The following is a 24,935-nucleotide window of genomic DNA, read 5'->3' as shown; positions in this document are numbered from 1 at the left end:
AAACATAAAAGAAATGGCCAACATTTTCAAGAAAGTGATTGGTGCATAGCATGATCGCACAATAAACTAAGTCCTGCTGCTATTCAACAATAAAACACAGGGCCTAGGCAATTTATTCTTTTAACCTGCCTGCTTAGAAGTAGTTCCTAAAGTACTTTCCAGTGGTTAATTTCTTGCATTCCATTGAACCAAAGATTGCAAAATATCTTAAAAAGCAGCAATTCCTTTTACTAGACTTGCTCTAAAGAAAGACAATTTATTGAGCTGTGTAATCATTTCTATTATCAAATGTGCTGGATAAAGTACAATCTCTCACTATTTTACACAGCCCTTCAGGAACAAATACCTTGATCCTTGCATGACTGGAGCAGGATGCTGACTGTGCTTTATATGACAAAAAGCGAAGTAAAGCAATATACTTATTTTCCTAAATCATCAACTATGTGCCATAAATTCATACTCAAATCATAAGTGCTCTAACTTTGGACTGGGTAACATTTTTCCATGAAAAGAGTTGCTCTGGCCCCCCAACCCATCAGCATTAACACGTGGCAACAGGCATGAAAGCAGTATCCAGGCTGGTTTGCTACACAGAAGTCTTGAAACAATGCTAAGGGTTTGTCTTATACTGAAGTCACCTAGGCTGTCCCTTATGTGATCAGCAAGAAGATGCTCAGAGGTAAGACAGTTGTTAGATTATTTTGAAGGGCAGCAGCAAGTTAACTTGCTAAATAAATATTCAAGAGGCAAAAAGAATTAATATCCAAGAGCAAGTAACAGTACTTACTGAGCAGGATGATGATGCACAGCAGGATGGCAATGATGGCACCTGTGCCAAGCCCTGCACCCACAATTCTATCTACATCCGTGCAGTCCCCATTGGAGTCACACTGGCAAACCTTCACACGAAGGATGGAAATATTTGATTTGGGAGGATTACCCGAGTCTGTGATTATAATTGGAACTTCATATATCCCAGCTTCAAGAAATTTTATCTTTAAATTAAGCTGAGCAAAATCACCTGAAATATAGTTTGACAGTTAATACATAGTATGATAAAAGAAAAAACACACACAACATTTTCTAGAACGTATTTGCTGCCTAATACTACATATAAAGAGAACTATAACTATGCTGCTTTGTGATGACTTTTTAGTTTGAAGGGGTTTTAATATCTTGTTTAAACTTTAAGTAGCATTTAAAATCTGTTTAATGAGTAGATTATAAAGCTCCTAAATTAACTTTTCATACCAGTCTTCACAAACCTTTCAACTATACACATATTCAAATAATTAACCTGTTCTTACCATTAAGTCGAGTGATGGTCCAATTTCTCTTAATAGTCACTGGAGACAAAGGAAGATCAAAAGCAAATGGTCCAGCATTTGGATCAATGTCATAATCAAGTGCTGTGATGTTAATTGAATTGGGGTCTGGAGTTTCACAAGTCTCTGCCTCTTGAGGTAGCACTTGAGGGGCATTGTCATTAATATCAAGTAAATAGATCTGTAGTGTTCCCGTCCCACTCATAGGAGGAATTCCTTAAAAGAGAAAAAAAATCACAAACTCATGCTGAACAATCTCCCATGAGCCTCAATTACAGCAAAATTCTCAAAACTTCTAAACTTTTGTCCTTTTCACTATGTAACCTTGGAAAATTCTAGTTGCTACAGTGTCTGGGCAGACAGTTTTTTGGAACAAGGTCACTTCTTGTTTCCTCTCTAGGATGACCCTGAGCTGCCACTACTGGTCTCTGGGAGAGAGCACGGTAACAACACATTTTCCTGCCGGTGCACTTCTGCACCTTCCCTGCCCTCGCTGTCCATTACTCTAGGCCCTGCGCTAACCACACCTCCAGGCAATGCGGGGAACTCAAGAGAAGCAGAGCCAGGCTCACGAACTGGCGGACCCTACACTTTTTGTGGAGAAGCAAGACATGCGCGTGAAAGAATGTAAGAATGCCTCAACACAGATATGAAATATTGAAACAGTCCACAGACAAGTAACTCAGAGCATAGATGTCATCTGGGAAAGAAACACAGGGAGAAGAAAAATGATATTTACTGATAAACCAAATATCTCCTTGATAGAGGTTCAGTTTTTTATATACATTATTTCATTGTAATCTTATGAAAGAGGTCTGAACACATGAGGAACCTAGATATGTGTAAAATGCACACTTTAATAAGTGATGGGGTTGCTACTAAAGTTCTGCTGACCCCAAACACATTCTCATTTCTTAAAAAATGTCTCTACCACTTATAATAATAATTTAGTCTGGTGATTTGACCTCTGCTATATTATAAATATTTACAAATAAATATAACACATACAACAGAATGTAAAAATCTGTTGTATATAAATATATTGTGACCATTTTATAAACATACTATAATGGAAATACAACCTTTTTTTTTATTTACAGTGATGCATATCAGAAACATTTGTTTATTTATTTATTTATTTATTTATTTATTTATTTATTTATTTTATTTTTATATTCCCCATACAATTGCAACCCCCTGATTTTGACCCCAATCCCTCCTTTCCCTGCCCTCCCCCAAAGTGTGTCTCTGGTTCATAGTTGTTTGTTGATTTTGATATTTTCTTTCTTATAGTTATTCTTTTTCCTGGTATCTTATTTAGGTTTTCTAGATTACTGCTATGAGTGAGACCATCCGGTATTTTTCTTTTTCTTTCTGGCTTATTTCACTGAGCATGATCCCTTCCAGCTCCATGCATGCTGCTGCAAATTGCATGTGTTTATCTTTTTTGAATGCTGAGTAATATTCCATTGTTATACAACCATTTTTTACATAGGGTTACATACTGAGACCCATAGATTTAAGAGACCTGCCCAAGGTCATGTAACTAGGACTGTGCACACACACCATCCTGCAGAGGGGACTAGAGTGATCTCTAAGGCCCCTTGATGGACAGGAGGGTTCGTAGAGCAGGGAGAGTTAAGGTGGAGGGGTGCAGCCTCTGTTAACAATATTCTAATACCACCATGATACCATGATAAGGTGTCTGAGGAACTTTAACATTTATTATCACATTTAATATTATTTGACTGTCATTACAATTTCATAGACTAAGTAAGCAGCGAAAACACCTTAATGAAATGAAGGTGCAGAGAGTGTGAGAGCTCGCGCCCTCATTAAGGAGCAGAATGGGGATCCCAATCCTGCCTTGTGATTTAATGTCAAGTGCACTTGCAGGCCTCAGTGCTATAAGATTTAACTGCTCACTTCTCTCCCTGATCAAGCAAACACCCTTTCAATTAGAAAACAGTCCACCTTAGCAAATATGAGTCTGGTTATAACCCATATCAACATTCATATATAGAATTTTATAGCTCTTTAAATCTCAACTTAATAGTGCGAGATCTCTCTTTCTAAGCACCCCTGTAAAAGAAGGCCACCCCTTCCAAATGGTGGGAGAGCACAGAACAGAAGCAGAAGCAGTTTCCACCAAGTTTCAATTCTAAATATTTCAACAGTAGGTCTTATATTAGGAAGGGTAAGAAATAATGCTTAGCCCAGTCCCCACTTAAGATTTACAACAGATATGACCTCATTGAATCTTACACTGGATCCAAAAAGGTTCATTGAAACTGTTCTTATCAAAAGTATTGATAAGCAACATTTTTCAAAGTGCACAGTTTGAATGCCAAGTCGAAGTCTGATATTTTTATTAGAAACTAACTTTCAAAGTTCCACACTAAAAGTGTTTTAAAAGATGGTTGTATTTCAGTTTTGAAACTATTAACACAACAGAAATATTTGAGTGTTTAGTTTGTGCCTGGCAGTATTTTATAAGATTTCTTTGTACTAGCTATTTTTATTTTTCTCTAATGCACTATGAGTTAGGTTCTGTTACCATGAGCCCTATTTAACACAAAAAGGAAATGGACAGATTAAAATTTTGTTGCCAATCCCACAGTTTTAAATTGGTAAATTTGGAGTCTGGACCCAGACTGACCCAGAAGGTCAGGCAGAACTTCAGAGCTTGCACTCTTAAACACAGGTCATAGGAGCATTAATGAAGTAAAACAAGTCCATTACCAGGTTTGAATAGGTCATTTTACTTATCTCTCTTTAAAAAAAAAGGGGGGGGGCTTTCTATTAATCTCAACCATTTAGAATCCAACAAAGACCCAGAAAGAGAAAAGGTGATAAATTGTATGTTCCAAAACCAACACAATAAAGCTTATGCACTCACTCATTTCAATTTATGCACTAAATTAATGTATTTCCTAGTCCATATAGACTATAGAGAATTACAGAGAGGATAATGCTAGGGACAGACAAAATGATGACAGCAAAAGACTGACTAGAAGAAACAGAGATCAATTCAAAAAGTGGTGTCTGGGACCACTGAGGATAGACTCAGCCTGCAATAGTAAGCTATCTACATGCAGCTGAGCAGAAAAGCCACAGAGCCCTGTAACCACAACATGCAGCTACTGTGGAGAGTGTGTGGACACTGGGAACATTCGTCACAGAAGGCAGGCAGACAAGTTATAGAAAGCTCAGAGGAAATGGAAAATACAGGACTTGGGGCCTGAGAGTAATAAAGGTCAGTTTCCGAGACAATTGAGTTTCAGAGAAAAACCTCATTTCCTGAAGATGGATTCATGATGAGACTCTACTCTGTTTAACATCACACAGGATAATACATTGACTATATTTAATTACATACCATTGTCAGAAGCAAGGAAAGTAGCATTGTATATATTGTTTTTCACATTTGGTGATTCTCTGTCCAAAACAGCAATTGTAGTTATTTGCCCATTCACAGGATCTATTTTTAGCCAATTAGCTGGATCAGATAATTTTGTGTATCTACAAAATAAAAGTGCATTGACTTTAATTTTTATATGAAATTTTAAAAAGAAATCATATTTTACACATTTAATTCCAAATGTGATCATTTGCATTTCTGTAGATGATATTTAGAAATACAGCTTTAACATGGAAAATTATTTCTGTGGCAATGGTTTGGGAGCTGTCAGGAGTATAGTCTTTCTACTCTCTTTTAGGGTAGATTTGACAGATCTTGCTTTGATCTCTTGTCTAGTTCAACTGATAGCCAGATAGCTCAATCGCACCTTCTAATTAAGCAGTAGCCCTGATGTACAGGACAATTATGTATAGGGGAAAAATACAAGTTTAATTTTCTATCAGTGGATTTATATGCATAAGTAAATTTATCAGGTTGAACTCCCTTTTTATTTGGGGTGGAGTGAGATTTTCAAACTCACATAACCAACATGTAGATTGGGAAAAATATCCTGTTACAGAGGCTAAGATCTGTAGGAGTTTAACACACTTATTAATTACCTCTTTAGCTATCTTTATATTATCAATATAGAGAATGGAGAAAATGCACAGCTTACCTGCTAGCTGCAATGCTAAAAGAATTTTAATAAAAAATAAGCTAATTTAAAAAATTATCATCACCAGGAATAGATAATAGCCATGTGGGCATACTTTGCCAACCATCTACTCCCTCACCAGGAAGGATAAATTAGATTTTGCTGATGTTGGAAATCTATACAGAAATGTTTTACAAGTCCTATAGCTACTGTGCAGTTAAGGGATGAAGATAATGAGCTCTTAGATCTTGGTTTTGGCATGAGTTTCTCTTCTTCCTAATACATGGAGAAGAGATAAATGTTATAAACTTTCGAATCTCCTCGAAAGGAGACTGTGTTTACTGTGTTTATTCACTGTAGGTTTTGTGCTAGAAAAAGCACAGGCTAAATCATAATTAAATATTTTAAAAAGGGAGGGGGAAGAAAAAGACAAATGACATTTTTTTCTTCAATTAATATATGAGTAGATTCATTCTTCTATTTCCTATCTAATACTCATTGATCTATTTATCAAAGAGTTAAAAATGATCTTGTAATAGGGTTCCTATAAAAATCTCTTACTCAAGTGGTAAATAAATGTTATGCATAGCATAGAATATACTCTAACTACAAAAACACCATAAATGGCATTCGATACCTAATATTTTGCTGCATATATCGATCTGGGTCCTGAGCAGTGAATGTTGTTAACATGGTACCCGCATGAAGGCCTTCTTCTTGGCGAATGATCTTGGGATTTGGGGCAAAATAAGGGTTTTCATTCACATCGATAACTGTAACAGACACAGTTGCAGTTGACTGAGGTGGGTGCTGAATACCCTTGGCTAATGGCACTTGATTTTCTGCAGCGACAATAAGGATAAACATCCTATTTGTTTCAAAGTCGATTGGCTGAGAAAGAAAAAAAAAAGGAAACTTATTTTTGTAGGAAATAAGAATATTTGCATTCTTCAGTTTTATTTTTTATCAACTCCATTTCTAAAGCATTACTTTTTCATTTACTTGCCATAAATAAATTCTCAAAAATCTGGAAAACATGCATTAGTATGATCAATGATTGAAATAGTCATTGTAATTTAATCTACTTATAGAAGATATTTATAAATCTTGGATACTTCAAAGATTAATGTTCACAAAATACTGCTTATTTTAATTACTATTGTACAGATTACATCTATTTAGCTACATCTAAAAGCATACTTATTCTTAAGAACATCATCAGTGACCAAAAATATTAAATAATCTGAGCTTACACAGGACATAATGGTCTAGATTGTACTCTCAAATATTGGCACAAAGACCACTCCTCATACAGGAAAGCTTTTACCAATGTATGATGAAGTGAACAACAACAACAAAAATGACAAAATGAGATTTTTTTTGGGAAAAAGCTAAACTTACTCTAAGTAAAATTATCATTCATAATTTGAAGTACACATTTTTAAGTACACACATTCACATACACTTTTGAAAAATAATAGTTTCTAAGTGGGCTTAAGTGGCTTTCGTTTTACCTTACTTATTTTCAAACTAAAACTGGTTGTTTTCCAAAATAATTTTAGGTATTTTTTACTGTTCTATGTAGATTCCATATCTAAGAACAACACTCTAGATAAAAGGCAATGCACAGATAACCCTTAATGTAAATACTAACTTCCGAAGTGCCACTGACCCTACTGTTAATAGGAAAGTTACCACAAGTCAAATGACCAGCCTGGATTTTCTCTCTGCATTTCCTCTGATTGCCTGCTAGTGGACATGCAGATGAGCACAGGTATATGAAAAGGAGCTTGGAGGGCCCTCATACCCTGAGTCATGAGGAAGCCATGCTAGCTCTCATGGCCCCAGTTTCTTCATTCAGACCATCTCCCCCAATCCTCATTTTCTCCTCACTCTGAAACCCCCATTTCAACCCCTCTTTATCAATTTTTTTTTTAATTTTTTCTCAATTATTTTAAACAAAAAGAAACCAGAAAGTAAGACAGCATTCTCGTGAGTGATTTCATTGACCACAGGAAAAGTTCCTCGAGGTAATACTATGTATGCCAAACAGACACTTTTTTAAGTCCTGTAGAGCGCATTAAGCTTATGTACCCCTCACAATTATACTATGACTCAGGTTCTCTTACCATCCCCCACTTCAATGTGAAGAACCTGAGGCTGAGGGAGGTTAAACAGCTCACCACAGTCACAGGCTACCAAGGGCAGAGCTGGGATTCCAACACAGAAGGGGGACTCTGGGGTCAAGTTCTCCATCATTATGCTGTTCCTTCAGAGAATTTCCAACCTCCACTTCCTGGGGGGAATTACTATACTACACACACAGATAACATTCTTGGCAGCTGACACCTCAGTGCCCTTTTCCATGTAAGGCCAACATTTGGGTTCAGAGGAATGTAGGGACAGGAGGCAAAGAAACAAATCTCTTCATGGGTTTTTAAAAGGAAGAGCCATTCACTTTTAAAAATGTTCACATTATAGTTATGTAGTTATTATATAACTTGAAGTAACCATTTCCTTTGCTTCCAGCGCTTAGTTTTATTATTTTTTGACAATTAAAGAACAGAAGGCTCAATTTCTTAAAGTCTTGAGAATCGCATTTAAATTACAATAGCAATATAAATTCAATAACTTTTAAATGCATAGAACATCTTCCTACTGACTCATCTCATTTTACTTCAGTGAAATTTTCTGGTTTGTGTCCTGAGTTAATACTCTAATAGTAACCTGTAGACATGAGAACAGTAGGTGTGTGGGATCATTCTTGAAACTAGCAAGTGGGATCAAAACTTCAGAATGTGATATATCACTACAGTGACAGTTACCATCATTGAGGGCAGCCCTATTGTCAGATTGCTACAGCTGCCCAAAATGATTTCAAAACAACCATATTCTAGTGAGAATGTGAGACTATATCTGTTAGTCTCGGCTTCCATATAAACTCAAATGTAATAAAAGTGACACCCCCAGATACATTCACTCTAGATTTTAAAAAGTTTGAAAGAAAAGCTAAAATTTAATAACACATGAAGGGGGCGAGGGCATGTATCAGTCACAGTGGGTATCTGTCTGTCTGTCTGAGAGCTCACTGGCCAGGGTGCACATACCTTTACCACAGTGACTAAGCCGTCGTTGCTGTTAGGGTCCGTCTGGATGGCAAACCGCCCCGTGGGGTCCCCGCCGCTGATTCGGTACACTGCATTCCAGGCTGGTGTATGGGGCTGGTCCTTATCCGTCACAGTTAGATTAGCTACTATGACATCTACCCTGTTCTCAGGGACTTCGCCATAGAACTACAAAGACGACAAACGTCATTCAGAGGAGGGCTCTGCACTGCTGAAGGACAGTGTGTCTTGATGACCACACTGCCCTGATTTTACTGCCCCATTAAATTTTTATTAGCTACACTAAACGAGGAGATCAGTAATGCAGGTAATCACAGCATTTATGTTTGACTTTAAAAATACTATGACTTTTTTTCAGGAGCCACCTTTTTTCCCCCAAATGTTACAGTTTCATTAAAATTAGCATCCATTTGTGAGTATCCGGGTGATTAATGGAGGGTCGAAGGAAAGGACTTATCTGAGGGAAATCGTTTTACTCAAGAGATAATAATTATATGCTGACAAAGAAGCATTAATTGGTCACGTAATTCATGTACCTGAACAAATTTGTTATAAATTATATAATTTATATAGTTTATTCACATTTATATGTAATATATAATTATATATTTTATCTTATGTAATTATATACTTAGTATGAATTATATAAATTATATCAGCACCAAGTCTATTTAGGGCATTTCTTCCAAGCAGCATATTTTAACAACTTTATTAGCAGAGCTGGAATCTACCAGAAAACAAATTACTTGGGTGCTTTATTTAAAACCCCAGTGACAGAAAATGTCTGAGTCAGTAGCCATTCTACAATTAGGTTAAGCAAGTTCCACCTCTATTTAATGCATTTATTATTCATTACAAAACTTCTCAGTAATGGACCTCGGACCAAAGGTTCTGTGAGTGACAGTCTGTACTTACAGTCATGGCGGTAAACTCGGGAGGATTGTCATTGACATCTGTCACCGTGATGACAGCCGTGGCTGTGTTTGAAAGGCCATATGTGGGATTGCCTTCCATGTCTGTAGCTTGAATTATTAACGTGTACTGTTGCACTTTCTAAAAAGACATAAAGATAACAACTTAAATGAAACTAATTCCTCAAGAAGACATAACAGTTGTTCTGTAAATGGCTCTTTATTACACAAGGAGAGCACAGCATCATTCATTTTGATTAACATTACTTGAAATTTCCCAAGTGGAGTTTAACTTCCAAAGCACAGGACTCGGTCATGTCTAGGGAGATTTTACTATATCTATTCACCTTACTCACAGAAAGGAACACACTGCAGATGTGTGAAATTCACATCTAAACTGAAACATCCATCTGGCTTCAACCTTTCCCTTCTTCTGAACTTTAAAACATTGTGCTCAAGGATTTAAGTCATTTGGTTTTTATTCACTTACTTATATATTCATTTCTACGCAGTTTAGAAGAAAGCACATATAATTCATAAAATATATATGGTTTACTTTTATGTATTTTTATATGTTCTTTCAATTATAACCGATTTAATACAGTATTTCTTCTAACTTCCATTAGTATGTTACATTAACAACTACATATAATTTTTAAATGCAGTCAACAACTAATTAAAGAGTTAATGTTTATATCCTCAGTCCTGGAACATAGTAGGTATTTGATAATTCCATACTGTATGGACTGCTATTTGGGCATATCACTCAATGTGTTCACTGTTCTTAGCACAGAAATAATATATGTGGTAAACTTATATGTAGATTACTATTACCAAATAGGTATCACTGTTTTCAAATGCCAGATTGAATTTTTTTAAGGGGAGCCAAATCTAAGCCTAAATGTAGTCTATCTAAAAGAAAACTTTGACATTGTCTGAAAAGGCTAAAGTTCTAGATAACAATATTTTATATGAACAAAACTTAACCAAATGAATATTTTAAAATCACTTGAAATCTCTGTGGGAATTACACAGATTAAAAATATATATAGATAGATCATTTTCATAAATGTTAAAACATTCAGGACAGCAAAACCCACTTTTTCATACAAAAATAAACTGTCACTGCAAAGTGCACTTTTCCCTGATTCTAAATATAGTGAACATTATGAATGGCCACTCTTAAGGGACTTCTGGAGCTTGGACAAAACAGACACAAATTGCAGCCTTTGATTTTGTTGTTAGTGGGAAGGGCAAGGAAAGACAAAGAGTGAGGGGGAAAACCAAAGCTCACATATTGGATTTTATGTCTCTGTTCACCCAAATGCCAATCCCTAACAATTATTTATTTTTTGTCTTTCTGAAAAAGAAAATACCACACTTTTTGAATAAAAAAGAAATAAATGTACAGTGCTGACTGAACCATTTTAATATTTCTTAATTCCATAATACCAAACCATAATGCTTACATAGGCTAAAATATTTCTCAATGATTTCCTTTCCCAAATCATGAGTGTCATTTCAGGTTCACACTCTCATAGTGGTGAGATAATTTTGTAGGGCATTCAATTCAGCCTGCTAGCTAATAATCATGAAAAGAAAAATTTGCTATGACTTTGAAATGTGATTTTTGAAATCACTTTTGAAATGTGATTTTTGTTAGCTGCTATTTGTAGAAATAGATCCTCTAAAAAAGTACTTTTTAAAAAGAAGATAAAAACCCCACACAGATATTATACAGAGAAAACATTCTTTGTTAATGTCTACTCTACAAAGATCTTTAAAATTATAAAAAATATATACAATTTCTATTGAGCAACAATACTGGGATGAATAGCTAATACTAGAACTTTCCTATTGCTTCAGGGTAGTCTTGAGATCTGTAAGTTAGAAAGCATAATATTACTTCTAAAATATATTTGCTCTTCAAATAAAAACAATACCCATTTGGCAAATAACATAATCTCCATTTTCAAATGCCTGCTTGGTAGCATGCTCTTACACTTAGTAATGAAGACACAAGTCTATGTTTTAAACAATGAAACTATTTAGAGCTTCTTGCTCAATTTAGTCACTGGGCATCTGGTTCTGCATGACTGACATTTAGATTTCATAAGAATTTGACTTCCCAACCTCCTAGCCCCACATCTGATCAAGGAGACTTTGCCCAAAAACACGTTCTCACTTTCTGTTATACATGGGATAAACATCTGCTTGCCGGTAGTCCCTCCCTCTCTGTGACTCACCTATTTTACCAAACTATCTCCCACCTTTCATCTACCTCCCCACACCTGGGGCACTTGGTATTAATCATGACAGGTGTCTGTCATGACCCTATGCTTTGCACTTGGCATTTCCCTTTGGCTTTCAACCAAGAGAGTGTTCTCCCTCTTTAGGAGTTGGCGATCTCCTTAGACATTTCCAGTAGCCATAACTGGGGGGCTGGCAGGGGTTGAGGTCAGAGATGCTGCTAAATATCTGATCATAGAGCAGACAGGGTAGCACAATAAAGATTTATCTTGGGGCCTCCCTGGTGGCACAAGGGGTTAAGACGCAGTACTATGAAGCTATCCGCATCCATTGAAGCACGAGTTCGATCCCTGGCCAAGGAGCTACCCACATTGCACAGCAGACCTCTCCTGTCTCGCCCACTGCTCCCCTCAGCAGTGTATTTCAGTCAATCTGTCTGTTCTGCTCCCCACTCTGTCTCTGGTGAATCCTCTCACCCCCCCACACCTCTGGCCTGTACCCCCATTCTTGTATGCATAAATAAATAAATAAATCTTTATAAAAAAGATTTATCTTATCTAAGATACCAGAAGTAGTAAGGTTGAGAAACCCTAGCCTACAATTCACCTCCCTTCTTCTTAGCTTGGCAGACTCAAAGCTAAACCTCACTGCAGAGATGACTTTTGAAAGTCCTTGAAGCAGAGCTGTTTGCTTCTCAATACACACCTCTATCACTGCTTCTGGTTTAGAAAACAGTTAACTGTCCACATGGCTGTCCTCCCCCGCTATGTGCACACATACACACCACATGCTGCTTCCCAGGGTCCCTGCTTTGTTTCTGTGTCTGTGGCTGGTTATACAGCATAATGCCTGACACTGAATAAGCAGGCCACAGAAGTTTCTCAATGAGTGGTTGGATGGATGAATGGACAAGAACCTTGGGCCTATCATTCCATTATAAAATCACTTCGGTCTGGGGAAAATCATCTTATTTACATAGCTAGTTACCATTTATTCATTAAAACATAAACTGGAAGCATAAACTAGCTTACTGCTTCCCAAATTGCAGTGACTCATACACCATCTTCCCAATTCTTTCATATCCTCATATTTCTATACCATGAGTCATTGTTTTTCTTGACATTAACTCTCATTTTAAAACCTTAAGTTAATTTATTATAAAAGTAAATGGAAAATTATCATCACTTGCCATAAATGTAACTGTAAAAATAAATGCAATATAATCCTTGTATTTTAGCAGCCTCTACTTGATAGAGTAACATCTAAAAGACGTATGGGCTCTAGTTTTCTTTGGAGGCATCCATTAAAATCATTGATTATTGATTAAAATCATTATACTTGTGTATCACACTTTTGAGAACACTGAACTAGAGTGTTATAAGTAAAGAGGTGAGAACATTAATCCATTCATTTAACAAATACTTAATGTCTACTAGATGTCATACTCTGATAAAATAATGACCAAAACCAGAAATGTCCTAATTGTCATTAAGGGATAGAATCGGATATTAAGTGAAGGAATCAAATGCACAATAGCTGCAACTGTAGTAAGAGGAGGAAGAAGTGTAGCAAGTGCCTTTAATCGGGACATCTGAACCAGTCCTCCAAATCTGGAGGCAGGAAAGGTTACAGGAGGCATTTGGGGATAAACTGAGAGGGATCTGATGTCTATATATAGATCAAGGGTGGACTGGCAGCAGTATGAAAGGCAGGTTGACCATGATCTTGGGACTGTGAAGAGAAGGTGGCACTGATCACATGAAATAGGAAATTCATCAGGAATCACAGATTTAGGAGATGATAGGTTTACTTTTGGATTAGGAGATAGAAAATTAAATAATAATAAGCAGAACTTAGGGGGGAAGTACGGGTTTGTGACTGTTCAAATTCTTCAATGCTAAATCCCAGTTTCCTCGTCTTGAAATGGGGCTGATAGTACAATTACCTTCTAAGTTTGTAGTCTAAAATACTTGTTAATGCTTGCTGAGCACTACTTACTTACCAGAGACAATATTAAGCACTCCATCTCATTCAGTCATCTCATAAGGCAGGTTGATTTTTTGTCCTCATTTTTTTTTAAAGATTTATTTATTTTTATACAAGAGCTGGGGTACAGGCCAGAGGTGCAGGAGGGTCAAAGGAGTCACCAGAGACAAAGTGAGGAGCAGAACAGGCAGAACGACCGAAATACACTGCTGAGGGGAGCAGCAGGCGAGGCAGGAGATGTCTACTGTGCCATGTGGGAATCGAACCCGTGCTACAGAGGCTGTAGACAGCTTCACAGTGCTGTGCTCAACTTGCTGCACCACTGGGGAGGCCCTTTGTCCTCATTTTACAGATGAGAAAATCAGTACTTAGAGAAGCAAGGACACTTGCCCATTGACACCCAGTTTTAAGTGGCAGAGACAGATTTGAATCCAAGTGTCTCTGAGTCTAGAGTCAGTATTACTAATTGCTCCACTATATTAATGTCTTCCAAGAAAGTTAGAATATACAAGTGGCAAGTGTGTGCTGAGAGTCAGGGAAATAGGCAGAAAGCCAGATTTCAAGGAGATGAGGAAGGAGTGGGAGTTTAGCAGTGAGTATGGGTTACGCTTTTGAAGAGGCTGGTGTTGAAATGAAGAAGAAAAATATCGTAACTTGAGCATTTCTTCAGGGTGAAAAGCTGAGAAACACACTGGCATCACTGAATACTGGGACAAGAATGCAGACACGATGTCTGTGTAACATAGTCTTTGTGTTTCTGATGAATATACAGACTCAGTGAGTGAGGATTACTCTGCTATGTAGGGATAGGAGAGACATCTTCAGGCAAAGGGAACAATGGAAACAGAAGAATGTAAAATTTCAGGTTGGTAAGAGGAACTGCATGAAGTTGTGGGAATGGTAGCACATTATTTGTTCATGTAAGAATTCTTGGAGATTAAGCTAGAGAAGGCTTTGGGGTCAAAGGTCACAGAAGTTCTGGAATGCCATTTTTAAAAGCTCTGATTTTTCAGGAGACAGACAAATACCAGATGGTTTCACTCATATGTGGAATATAGAGAGAAAAACAAAGGAACCACAAACGTGAACCAAAACAAAACCTAGAAATGGGACTTCAAAACTATGGTTCCCACAGCAGGGAGGATGGAGAGTCAAGTGGGGAGGGTGTCCACTGCATTCAGTTGGGGGACTATGGGTGCCCTAGTGATGGGTCTGGGAACATACATCTGAAGAGGTTTTGAATCTATACCCATAATCATACACCGTGTTGTATGTCGGTACGTATACCTTGATGTAAAATAATACAATTTAAAAATAAAAAAAGCTCTCACATTATCTTATGGGTTCTGGGGAACCATTTTATTCCAGGGCAGATGAAGAGTGTTTGTAGATTATGAAGGAGCCTGTGGGGTTTATAGGAAGGAATGACAGAGAAGGAAGACCGGGAAACAGAAAACAGAACACCCCTTTGAATAAAACATGGAGTTGAGGTCAAAAGTAAACAGATTATCGGGTTTCAAAAACAGGAAGCATAATTCTTTCTTTGCCAAGAAAAAAAAACTGATGATGAGTAAAAGCGACAGTGCTCACTCGGTGAAGGCTCAACCAAGATTTCAGATGGCAACAGGGAAAGTGAGAACTGGTATTTACTGGGCATGGTGCTGAGTGCTTATATCTCTCGTGGCACAAATTTTACAACCACCTTGAGGTGGGTAATAGGAGGGTCCCCATTTACAGATGTGGGAGTAGAGTTTTCAGGTCAATACACCCAAGGTCAAAAAGCCCATTGCAGTCCAAGTCAGAACTCAACCTAGTGCTGCAGAGAGCAACTCCTCAGCAATTCTCACCAAAAAGGGCAGGTGACGGAGAGAAGAAAAGAGGGAAATGCCAGGAATAGGCATCATCAAACAATGTGGTGAGAAGTAGGGTGGAGATATAAAAATTGAAGACCTGGATATGTGGTGGGTACAGCTTTAGGTCTGAGGAAAAGAACTGATACATATATATTTTTTAAAACCTAGAGATTAAAGGAAAATACAAAGCTGAACCTCAGTAAGCATTTCAATGATTAAAGTGATTTCAATCACTTAAAGGTGTCATATATCCCGGGGGAACGACAACTGAAATGACTTTTGACAGAAAGAAAACTGTGAATTCTAATGGAAATAAAAGAATCTCAAGCCTGCACAAAGCCTGTAGAAGTCAAAGTAATTTATCCCCGGCCTCAGGCAAAATTACCATAAACCATCTGAGATAGATGCATTTTTTCTGTTAAATGACTTTCAGAAAAGGAAGGTTTTCTATAATTTTTCCTAGTAACTCATTGTTGTGTTTAATAATTTCACTGTCAAGAAGCTATTTCTCATACTGTATCTAATCCATGATTCTGTAGTTCCAAATCCATTTCCACATTCATTTCTGCATAGTTGCTTCTGTCCATGGCAAGATAGACTTAACCACCATAATGGTCTGACTTCAGACTTGCATCTTCTAAAGTAAATGCAGTCTCTTTGATTTTTAAATGTGGTTGGTCTCTTTAACAAAACTATTTTTAGTTCTCTATACCTTTTCCTTGTCTTAAAACAGCCATGCTAAATGTGATAGCATTCGTATTGTATGAAAGCAAGATATATCTCACATTCAGAGACGGAATGAAAGAGAAATATTAAGATTGGGAGATGAACTATCCCTGCTTAGTATGTGAGCAACCTGGCTCTTAAGATAGAATGTTGAAAAATTATATTCTCATATATAAACTCGGTTGCTCTCACGCTGAGTTTATTGGCATTTAAGAAGAGTATTTTACACAATAGTGAAAGAGGTGAAAAGACACAGGTTCTAAATACCACCGAACAAAAGTACTACTGCAAAAACTAAATTTCAACAATCTATGACACAAAACATTCCCCCAAAATGAAACAGTGACACCTGGAAGCTAATAGATACAAGGCAATAGGCATACATCTAATTCCTAAGTAAGGCTCTCCGCTCAGATGTGAACAGAGTATTCTTGACTGGCTCATATTACATTATTACAGTGCTTCTAACACTATCTTGTGTATATAATTAATTGCAATGGTAATGTTCTCTTCGATTCAATTCAAGTGAATGCTATGATGGCAAATAAAGTGTCATAAAAGCCAACTCCTGAAATCCTTGTCAATAATATTTACGATGGTAGGTATAATGTTTCCTTTTGACAACAATAATCTGAGGTCTCATCACTACAAAAGCTGGCTCAGCCAGAAATCTACAAAGCAGGAATCTCTGTGAGATGGCACTTTGATAATTCACACACACAATGACTACTTACTGATGGTCAATAATGACCTTGAGAATCTGTCAGAAAGTGGTCAGAACAGAATAAAGACAGGGCATAAAAGATTCATTAGGACTGGGGTTTTCCGGAAAGAGTATTAGCAACATTTGGATAAGATCATGGAGAACTGAAAGATTCAAGAGCAAAAATGGTGCAAGGCATTCCTGGTAGAAGGAATCACATCAGAGCCTCCCCGGTAGCACAAGGGGTTAAGCACAACACTGGGAAGCTGTCCACAGCCTCTGCAGCACGAGTTCGCTGCCCAGCCAAGGAGCTTCCCACATAGTGCGGCAGAACTCTCCTGCTTCACCTGCTGCTCCCCGCAGCAGTGATTTCAGTCAGCCTGCCTGTTCTTTTCCCCACTCTGTCTCTGGTGAATCCTCTCACCCCCTACACCTCTGGCCTGCGCCCCAGTTCTTGTATGCATAAACAAATCTTTAAAAAAAACAAGGAAAAAAAAAGAAAGCATCACATCAGCAAAAACACAGAGGTGTGCAGGAGCAGGGTGGGCTAAGATCTGCATGGTGAGGGGAACCCTTTGGAATTGCCCAAAATATCCACTCCCTCTCAAGCTGTGACACTGTAACATTTCAATGCCGTGAACATTTTTTGCCTTTTCACCAAATTATTAAAGTCTTGTCAGTTAAAAAAAGGCAGTTATTAGCATCCAAACCTGTTAAATAAATTAATTTTAGAGTTAAGGGGTGAGATCTAATACAGGAGATAATAATCATCTTTGTACTAAATCAGGTTATCCACAGGGACAAAAAACTAATCACATACATGCTATTTGTAGCCTCTTAAAAACCCAAATGCCAAAAATTAGTCTAAATTTACACACACATTATCTGGACATGATTTTGAATTTAATTCCTCATAAAAACCGCTACATATAAGGAACACTGAAAAATTCCAAGGATTTTTAAAATTAGATTCCAGAGGGTTATTGGCTCACCTTAGTTAATTATTGCAATATTACAGAGACTAGCAATGGTTTATCCAGTACACAGATGTTTAATCATAAGTTTTGTAGACAGGAGTACGAACAATTTCTTAATGAAAATTGATCTTCAAATAATATTGTGGATACATTAGTAGCTGGAGATAAAGTATATAACATACCATGTACCTTTAAGGTGAAAAACAATTTTATAGCTTTTGGATGACTTACTTCTCTATCCAGTCCAGCTGCCACTGTGATAATATCACCAGTCTCATTGTTGATTGTAAACATGTTGGGAGAAGGGGTGCCTGGAGCTTGTGACACGATTCTGTACCTCAACATCCCATTGAGAGCATTTGGATCATCAGCATCAATAGCAGTGACTGTCATCACATATGTCCCTAGACACAGCACACATGAAAAATCAGTGATCACCCTGCACCTCGGGGTCTCCTAAATAGAGGGAATGTTTGTCTTTAATCAATCTCAATTTCACTTCTCAAAACAAACATTTAATTTAAGCATTTAGACTTGATTAAAAACACTAATAATAAGAACTACACTCACTTCAAAATATAAAACATAGTTTAGACACTTAGAAGTTGTTAAAAAATCATAAATTTGTAAGGGACTAAATTTCCCATAACACAGAAGACAAGTTCACTCTATAATTTAAAAAATGGATCATTTCAGACCTTCATTTATGTAAAATGCAAATAATATATATGCTTTTAGAAACATATTTTATGGCCACTGATTTCTTCCCTATGTTGTATTTTTTCCCATTATAGAATAACATATAAAATGACATGCTGAGCATGATTCCCCCAATGTCTAAGTCACTTTCTGAAAGTAAGCTGTGTGCATAATGATACACAGTCCATTTACCCAGGTCATAAGGAACCATTCCATGCGTTACTGTTTTGGTACATTGAATGGGGTTTGGCATTGTGGTTTACTATTTCCTAGGAGATTAAAAGAACACTGTCACAAATTCAGGAACTACAATTTATTAGATATTTTGGAAAAGAAATCTACAAAGCATTACCATCATGGAAATTCAAACTAGCTAGACAAACTGGGTAATTAAGAAATAGGGAAAAAAAAGTAATTACAATTTAAAATGTTTTGTTATGTGGGAGTTTTATTAAGAACTGGATATAAAAATTTCCATCTCTATTCTTCCTTCTTGGTTAGTACTCTAAGTGCTGTTGTCCTTTAGAGCCTTTACAACTGTTATTCCTTCCACCTGGTACATTTTTTGCTCCTGAATTAACCAAGTTGTGGTCATATTATTTAAATCTCTTTTTAGAGTCTGTCCCTCTAAATATGACACTCTTTGATTATCTGCTACCCCTATACCTTTATTATTTTCTCAAAACTTTGCTGGGGATTTGCATTCTTTTTCTTTCTTTCCCTTAAAAAATTTAAGCTCCAACATGCAGAAACTAGCTTATCATTGGTGTATCCACATGCCAGAGTGGGGCATAGTGAGTACACAGTTCAAACTCTATAAACATTTATTGAATGAATGGTTAAAACAAAATGTGATTCAGAATCTTGTACCAAAATATTGATTACAATGCAGCTTAACTGAAGATTGATATTATCAAACTTTTCCTAGAAGGATGTTTTCAAACTTATTGAACAACCACAGGAAATATACTCATGAAAGGTCTATACATCTCATGATCACAGAGAGCCTTTTATTCATGCAAGGCTTTATGGAAATTCACAATAAAATACATGATCAATATATTTTAATGGCTTATTTTTGACATTTTTGCGAAGCAGTACTTTTAATGAAGTTAGAAAAAAATAGAGAAAAAAAGGAAATAAATGATTTTAAAAAACAAAAAACTGCCCAGGCAAAAAAGTATGTTTATTTATCTTTAACAGGCTTTGATTTTACAGTATTTAAAATAGTGAAGTTACTCTGAAAATGTGACTGGGAAGGAGCCCCAGAAGGCTCAATTTCCTGCAGAACTCCATCCTCCCTCTCTAGCAAACCACCCCACTGCCACCTACCACCACCTCTATTTCTTTTTAGATGATGTAGACGTGCATGTGAACAACAAAAAACATCAGTATAAGAAAGACATTGCTGGTTATATCTATGAATGGGCTTATGCATAGACTGGTGCAGATGATATGTAACACAATTTTAAATGTTGATGTTTTTAACACAAGAGCAGGGGCCTGTAATTTCTACCAGGACTTGTGTCCTTCAAACAAGAACATTTCGAAATAGTCACTGGCTTTGAGAGGCTGTGCTGATTTCCCAACCACTGCTTCCTACCCAACCAACCTATGTGATAGGATTTCTGGTCCCTGACGGAGACACTTTTTTCAATGACCTTGATGATGTCAACATGCATTTTTTTTCTAGAATTGACAGGTGTACTCACAAATCATTAAGCCCAAAGTATCATGATAATGTCACTGCTTACTAGCATCTAAGTGCTAGAGCAGCAGTAGCTTGTTTTTTTAAAAAAAAAAAAAAAATCCCAATCTTTTAGACATATATGCTTAAATATTTGCAGAGGAAATCATATAAGATCTATGATTTGCTTCCAAAAACAATTAGAGGAGAGGAAGACAGATTACATGTTGGTATTAGTTGAAACTGAATGATGAGAACACAGGGAGAGGGTCATTATGTCAATCTCTTCACTTGTATGTTCTTGAAATTTTCTGTAATAAAAACATTTTATATGCAAGAAAGATAAATGCTGAGATATTCTAAATTAAAAATTATAATAATGGTGGGGCTAACTGAATCTCTCCAAAAACTGTATCATCTCAGGAATGTGAACTAAATATTTCCTTTTCCCGCTGTTTACCAACTGCTTTTCTTGTCCTCTAGTTTTTCAAACCAAATAGGCCTTTATGCCCTGGCTATTCAATTATGACTGAATCTACAGTGTTTTTAGTACAAGAAGCTAAAATCTTGGTCAAACACTACTTCACAATGGTGAGCGGTTCACAGCAACTGCTGTTTCTAAGCTGGGTCACTTTCCACGACACTAGTTTGAAAGCCATGGCAGCAAATGGCATTAGCTTCATTCTCAGAGTAAATATCCAGTGTGGTGACATGGCAACAATCACAGCTGTCAGCAAGCCCCTTCTCTACTCCTGGTTGTATCTCAGAAAAGCCTAGTACTTTGGGGTGCTCCATAAAATCTGTACTTCAGGAATAAAAAATCCTCCAATGCTTATCTTCTACTGTACCTATGTTATCAACCATGGTAGAATGAAGGCTACAGATTCTATTGTACTAACTCAGATACTATCGTATCTAAGTTTTCAAAGGTGGGAAAAGTCACCATGAGCAGTGAGTTATTTTTTTATGTTTTCTGTCTTCAATCAGTTTTTCCCCAAGTTACTTTCCATTTTCCCTAAAAGCATTATGAATGAAAGAAAATGGCACTAAAAGGCTCCCCATGATCTCTCCTTTTCTTGCTGATCTATTAGTACTGGATTATACTGCATTTCCTAAAGTCATCTCCAAATTACTATCTTCAAACTTACCAGGCTTTGATCCCTCAGGAACTGTCCCATTCCACACCTGGTGTAAGAACTCTGGTCTGTTATCATTCATATCTATTACGTTGATGACAATGTCAATGGGGTTTTCCACTTGATTTCCATTAATATCCACTGCATGTGCCCTCAACTGCAAAAGTCATTGGAAAACAAAACTAACGTATTTTACATCTGGAGTGAGCAGGTAACATATACAATTAAGCATGCACTGAGACTAGCAAGGACGGACTGAGAAGCTGAAAAAAGCTACTCTTTCCATCAAAATTTAGGTTAGACCAACTCCATAGAATGAGGTTAGATACAGTAGCTACCAAAAGAAAACGCCACCAATTCCTATTTGCTAGGCACTGTGCTCAGAGCTTTATGGATTTGAATAATTTATCCTTACATACGAGTGAGGTAGAAATAGTCAGCATTTGAAGCTAGGAAAATTGAGAAGGCTAAGTAATTTTCTTTGTCTGTTGACAGAGCACATTTCCAAAGCTAGTTCTGTCCAGTTCAAAATCCTTTGCTAAACCAGTACATGTGAGTCAGGGTAATTAAAACTGTGGTGCTGGCACAAAGTAGTCATGGAGATCAAGAGAACAGAAAAGAATCCAGAAAGAATTAAGTGTGTATAGGGAGTGTTGACACTAATTAATTTTTTTTTTTAAAGAACCTCATAAATGTTAAAAGTACATGAGTGTATTATTGGACAGTTATTTCTTTCCCAAGCCTGAGCTCTCCATTTCATAGGAGTTATTCTAAAATTATTTTTTCTTTTTAAGTAAAGCAAATGTAATCACTCAGCTATTTTTGGCAGAATCTTCACAATCTTTTCATCCAGTGCATGGAGATCCATTTCATTCTTTTCAATAGCTGCATAGTGTTCAATTGAACTGTTTCTTTTTAATGGGAATGCTTCTATGGCTTTCTAGTTAAGTATGATGCTGACTGTTGGTTCTGTTGCTCTGCTTTATCAGTTGAAGAAGCATCAACATTTTATTTAGAAGTTTATTTAATGAGTAAAACAGGAAAATTTTATTATTGTCTTCTCAACACCTACAGAAATAATCCTTTTCTTCTTCTTGACTTAATATATTACAAAAATGTATTCTTAATACTGAACAATCCTTGTAATTCTATAATTTATTCCTTTATGGGGGGCAAAGAGGTTAGTTCACTAGATTATGTACAGTAGCCAGAATCTGGAAAGTAATCATTTACCCAGAAATTGATTGGAAAATACGTATTTCCTGAGTTGTGACCACACAAATTTAGAAAGTAAGAATTTGTGTAGTAAGAGATATTGAGGATATTTTTGTATTGATCTTATTTATATTAATGATAAGAAACAACTCTAATTCAAGACCAGTCTAGTCTGTGCTATCTTTATCAAGATTCCTTACTTATGATCTGCATGCTTTGTGGAAAAATGCGGACATTTTACTTCTTTGTTTTAGAGTAATACAAAAAAAGCAATGGAACTAGCTCTTCCTTCAAGGATTCTAAAAGAATCTATTCATACAACAATCAAAACCTTTGAGAGGAGGGAACATTGACTAATACCCAGAATTTAAAAAATAATTAAATTTAAATTAATTATTTTAATAAGTTAAAATATTAATTAAAACTATTAAAATAATTTTAATTTCTCATATTCTTGTCTCAGTACGTGTAGGGAAGTCTTGCTCAACCACATATCAGTATTTTAAAAAAAATTTAAATATCAATAATTTTGAAAGTTTAGATAAGTGCAAAAATTCAGCAAATGTATTAGTGACAAAATAAGTCTAAAAACAAACACATGGAATAAAAAGTTTTAGACTTAGTTTTAGACTAAGTATTGATGATAAACTAATGGGAATAAAACTTCTATACATGGTGCTGGGACAAGCAGCTACCCGTAAAAGAAAAACAAAGTAGATGGACAGCCCTCCTTCCTTTTACTTTAAATTAAAATAAACTCCAGAGGTTAAAAATTTAGATTTTAATTTTTTTTAAAGATTGATTTATTTATTCATACAAGCACTGGGTACAGTCAGAAACGTGGGAGGGTGAGAGAATTCACCAGAGCGCAGAGCAGAACAGGCAGAGTGACGAAGTACACTGCTGTGGGGAGCAGCGGGTAGCAGGAGAGGCTTGCGCGCCATGTGGGACCCTCGCCCAGCGACCGGAGATAGAACCGGTGCTGCCGAGGCTGCGCACAGCTTCGCAGTCCAGAGCTCAACCGCTGGGCCACCAGGGGAGGCCCAGATTTTAAAATATTTTTAATTCAAAAAATAAAATGGACTGTGGGTGCTTGGTGATGAGTGTGGAATAGTAACAACATCTGAAGGAGATCCTATACCTCTAAAACAAAACAATGATGTAAATCAAAATTACTTCAAAAAAAAAAAACATAAAAATTTAGAATGTAAAAAGTTACAATTTATAGTAAGGTAAAATGAGCAAAGTGTAAAAACAAAAAACAAAGGGCACAACATATAACAAATTGAGCATTAACATCCTTAGCAGATAAAAGGTTCTTAATAACAGAAAACAATAATTCAAAAGAAAATCCAGCTTAAGAAAGAAATAGGGCCCAATGACTGGTTATTCCTCTAATACAACATAAGCATCAAGATAATTTTTTTTTTTTTTTACAAATAATATTGGCACTAAATAAGAAGCTGGTATTGGTAATGGAGCAGAGGAAGCATATGTCCTGTTTGGTGGGACTGTAACACAACATAGCGATTCTAGAGAACAAGTGCATTGTACTTATGGAAAGGATTCCAATTTTAGGAATTTATTTCAAGGACAGAATGTGGAAAAGTACAGAGAGATATTCACTGTCATATTATATATAGTTACGGAATAAAATTTACAAAACTTTCTTAAATATCTACCAATCAATAATTAGCTAAAGATGTTACATCCATTCAAGAGAATCATTGGCAACAATCAAAAATGGTAATATAAATAAATATTTACAGACTAGGAAAGATGCTAAATCTTATGATTGCTAAGTGACAAGAGCTGGTTTCAGAGAATGATTCTAATTTCAAAAAATACATTTATGAATCTAGGCATAGAGTGACAGCTTACAGAATACTGTCAGAGTGACATAAAAAAGGAAAAAGATTAGTTTCAGTACTAGAAGAAGCAATCATATTTAAGTTCTTCCTTGTACTATTTGAAAAGCTTTTTCTTTACTACTTGAAAAGTTTTTACAACACGCATGATTGTTTAAATGGAAATTTTACTTTTATTAAAAGTTTAGTTATTCATGTAGAAATTAGGAAGTAATAAAGATCACTTTAAGTTTCTATATTAAACTCATGAAAAAAAAAGTGTTGCTATCCTGTTTCAGGAAAATGTGCAAGGGGGGTAGGAAAACTTCAAAGAAAATGCTTTGTGGAATTTGTATTTTAATATTAGGCAATTAATACTCCAATACTATTTTTAAATTGGACAAATCAGTTTATCATACATATATTAAATCAGTATAAAA

At 36.2% G+C, this 24,935-nt stretch overlaps 1 protein-coding gene across 1 annotated transcript in view; it reads right to left on the bottom strand.

The window, feature by feature from the left end:
* The window catches only part of CDH2 (cadherin 2), a 224,676-nt gene that overhangs the window by 32,473 nt on the left and 167,268 nt on the right, over window positions 1–24,935 (bottom strand). The window contains exons 6-13 of the mRNA XM_054694114.1: window positions 21,446–21,590; window positions 18,143–18,315; window positions 9,421–9,558; window positions 8,488–8,673; window positions 6,018–6,271; window positions 4,705–4,847; window positions 1,308–1,541; window positions 788–1,021 (exon numbers count right to left, since the gene is read on the bottom strand). Of these exons, the coding sequence (XP_054550089.1) occupies window positions 788–1,021; window positions 1,308–1,541; window positions 4,705–4,847; window positions 6,018–6,271; window positions 8,488–8,673; window positions 9,421–9,558; window positions 18,143–18,315; window positions 21,446–21,590 (1,507 nt within the window). The remainder of the gene's footprint in view (window positions 1–787; window positions 1,022–1,307; window positions 1,542–4,704; window positions 4,848–6,017; window positions 6,272–8,487; window positions 8,674–9,420; window positions 9,559–18,142; window positions 18,316–21,445; window positions 21,591–24,935) is intronic.

The sequence above is a fragment of the Talpa occidentalis genome, unplaced genomic scaffold (genome assembly GCF_014898055.3).
Source record: "Talpa occidentalis isolate TD23 unplaced genomic scaffold, MPIMG_talOcc4v2.1 talOcc4.13, whole genome shotgun sequence".
Classification (NCBI taxonomy): Eukaryota; Metazoa; Chordata; class Mammalia; order Eulipotyphla; family Talpidae; genus Talpa; species Talpa occidentalis.
This window is presented reverse-complemented; position numbering and strand designations above follow the sequence as displayed.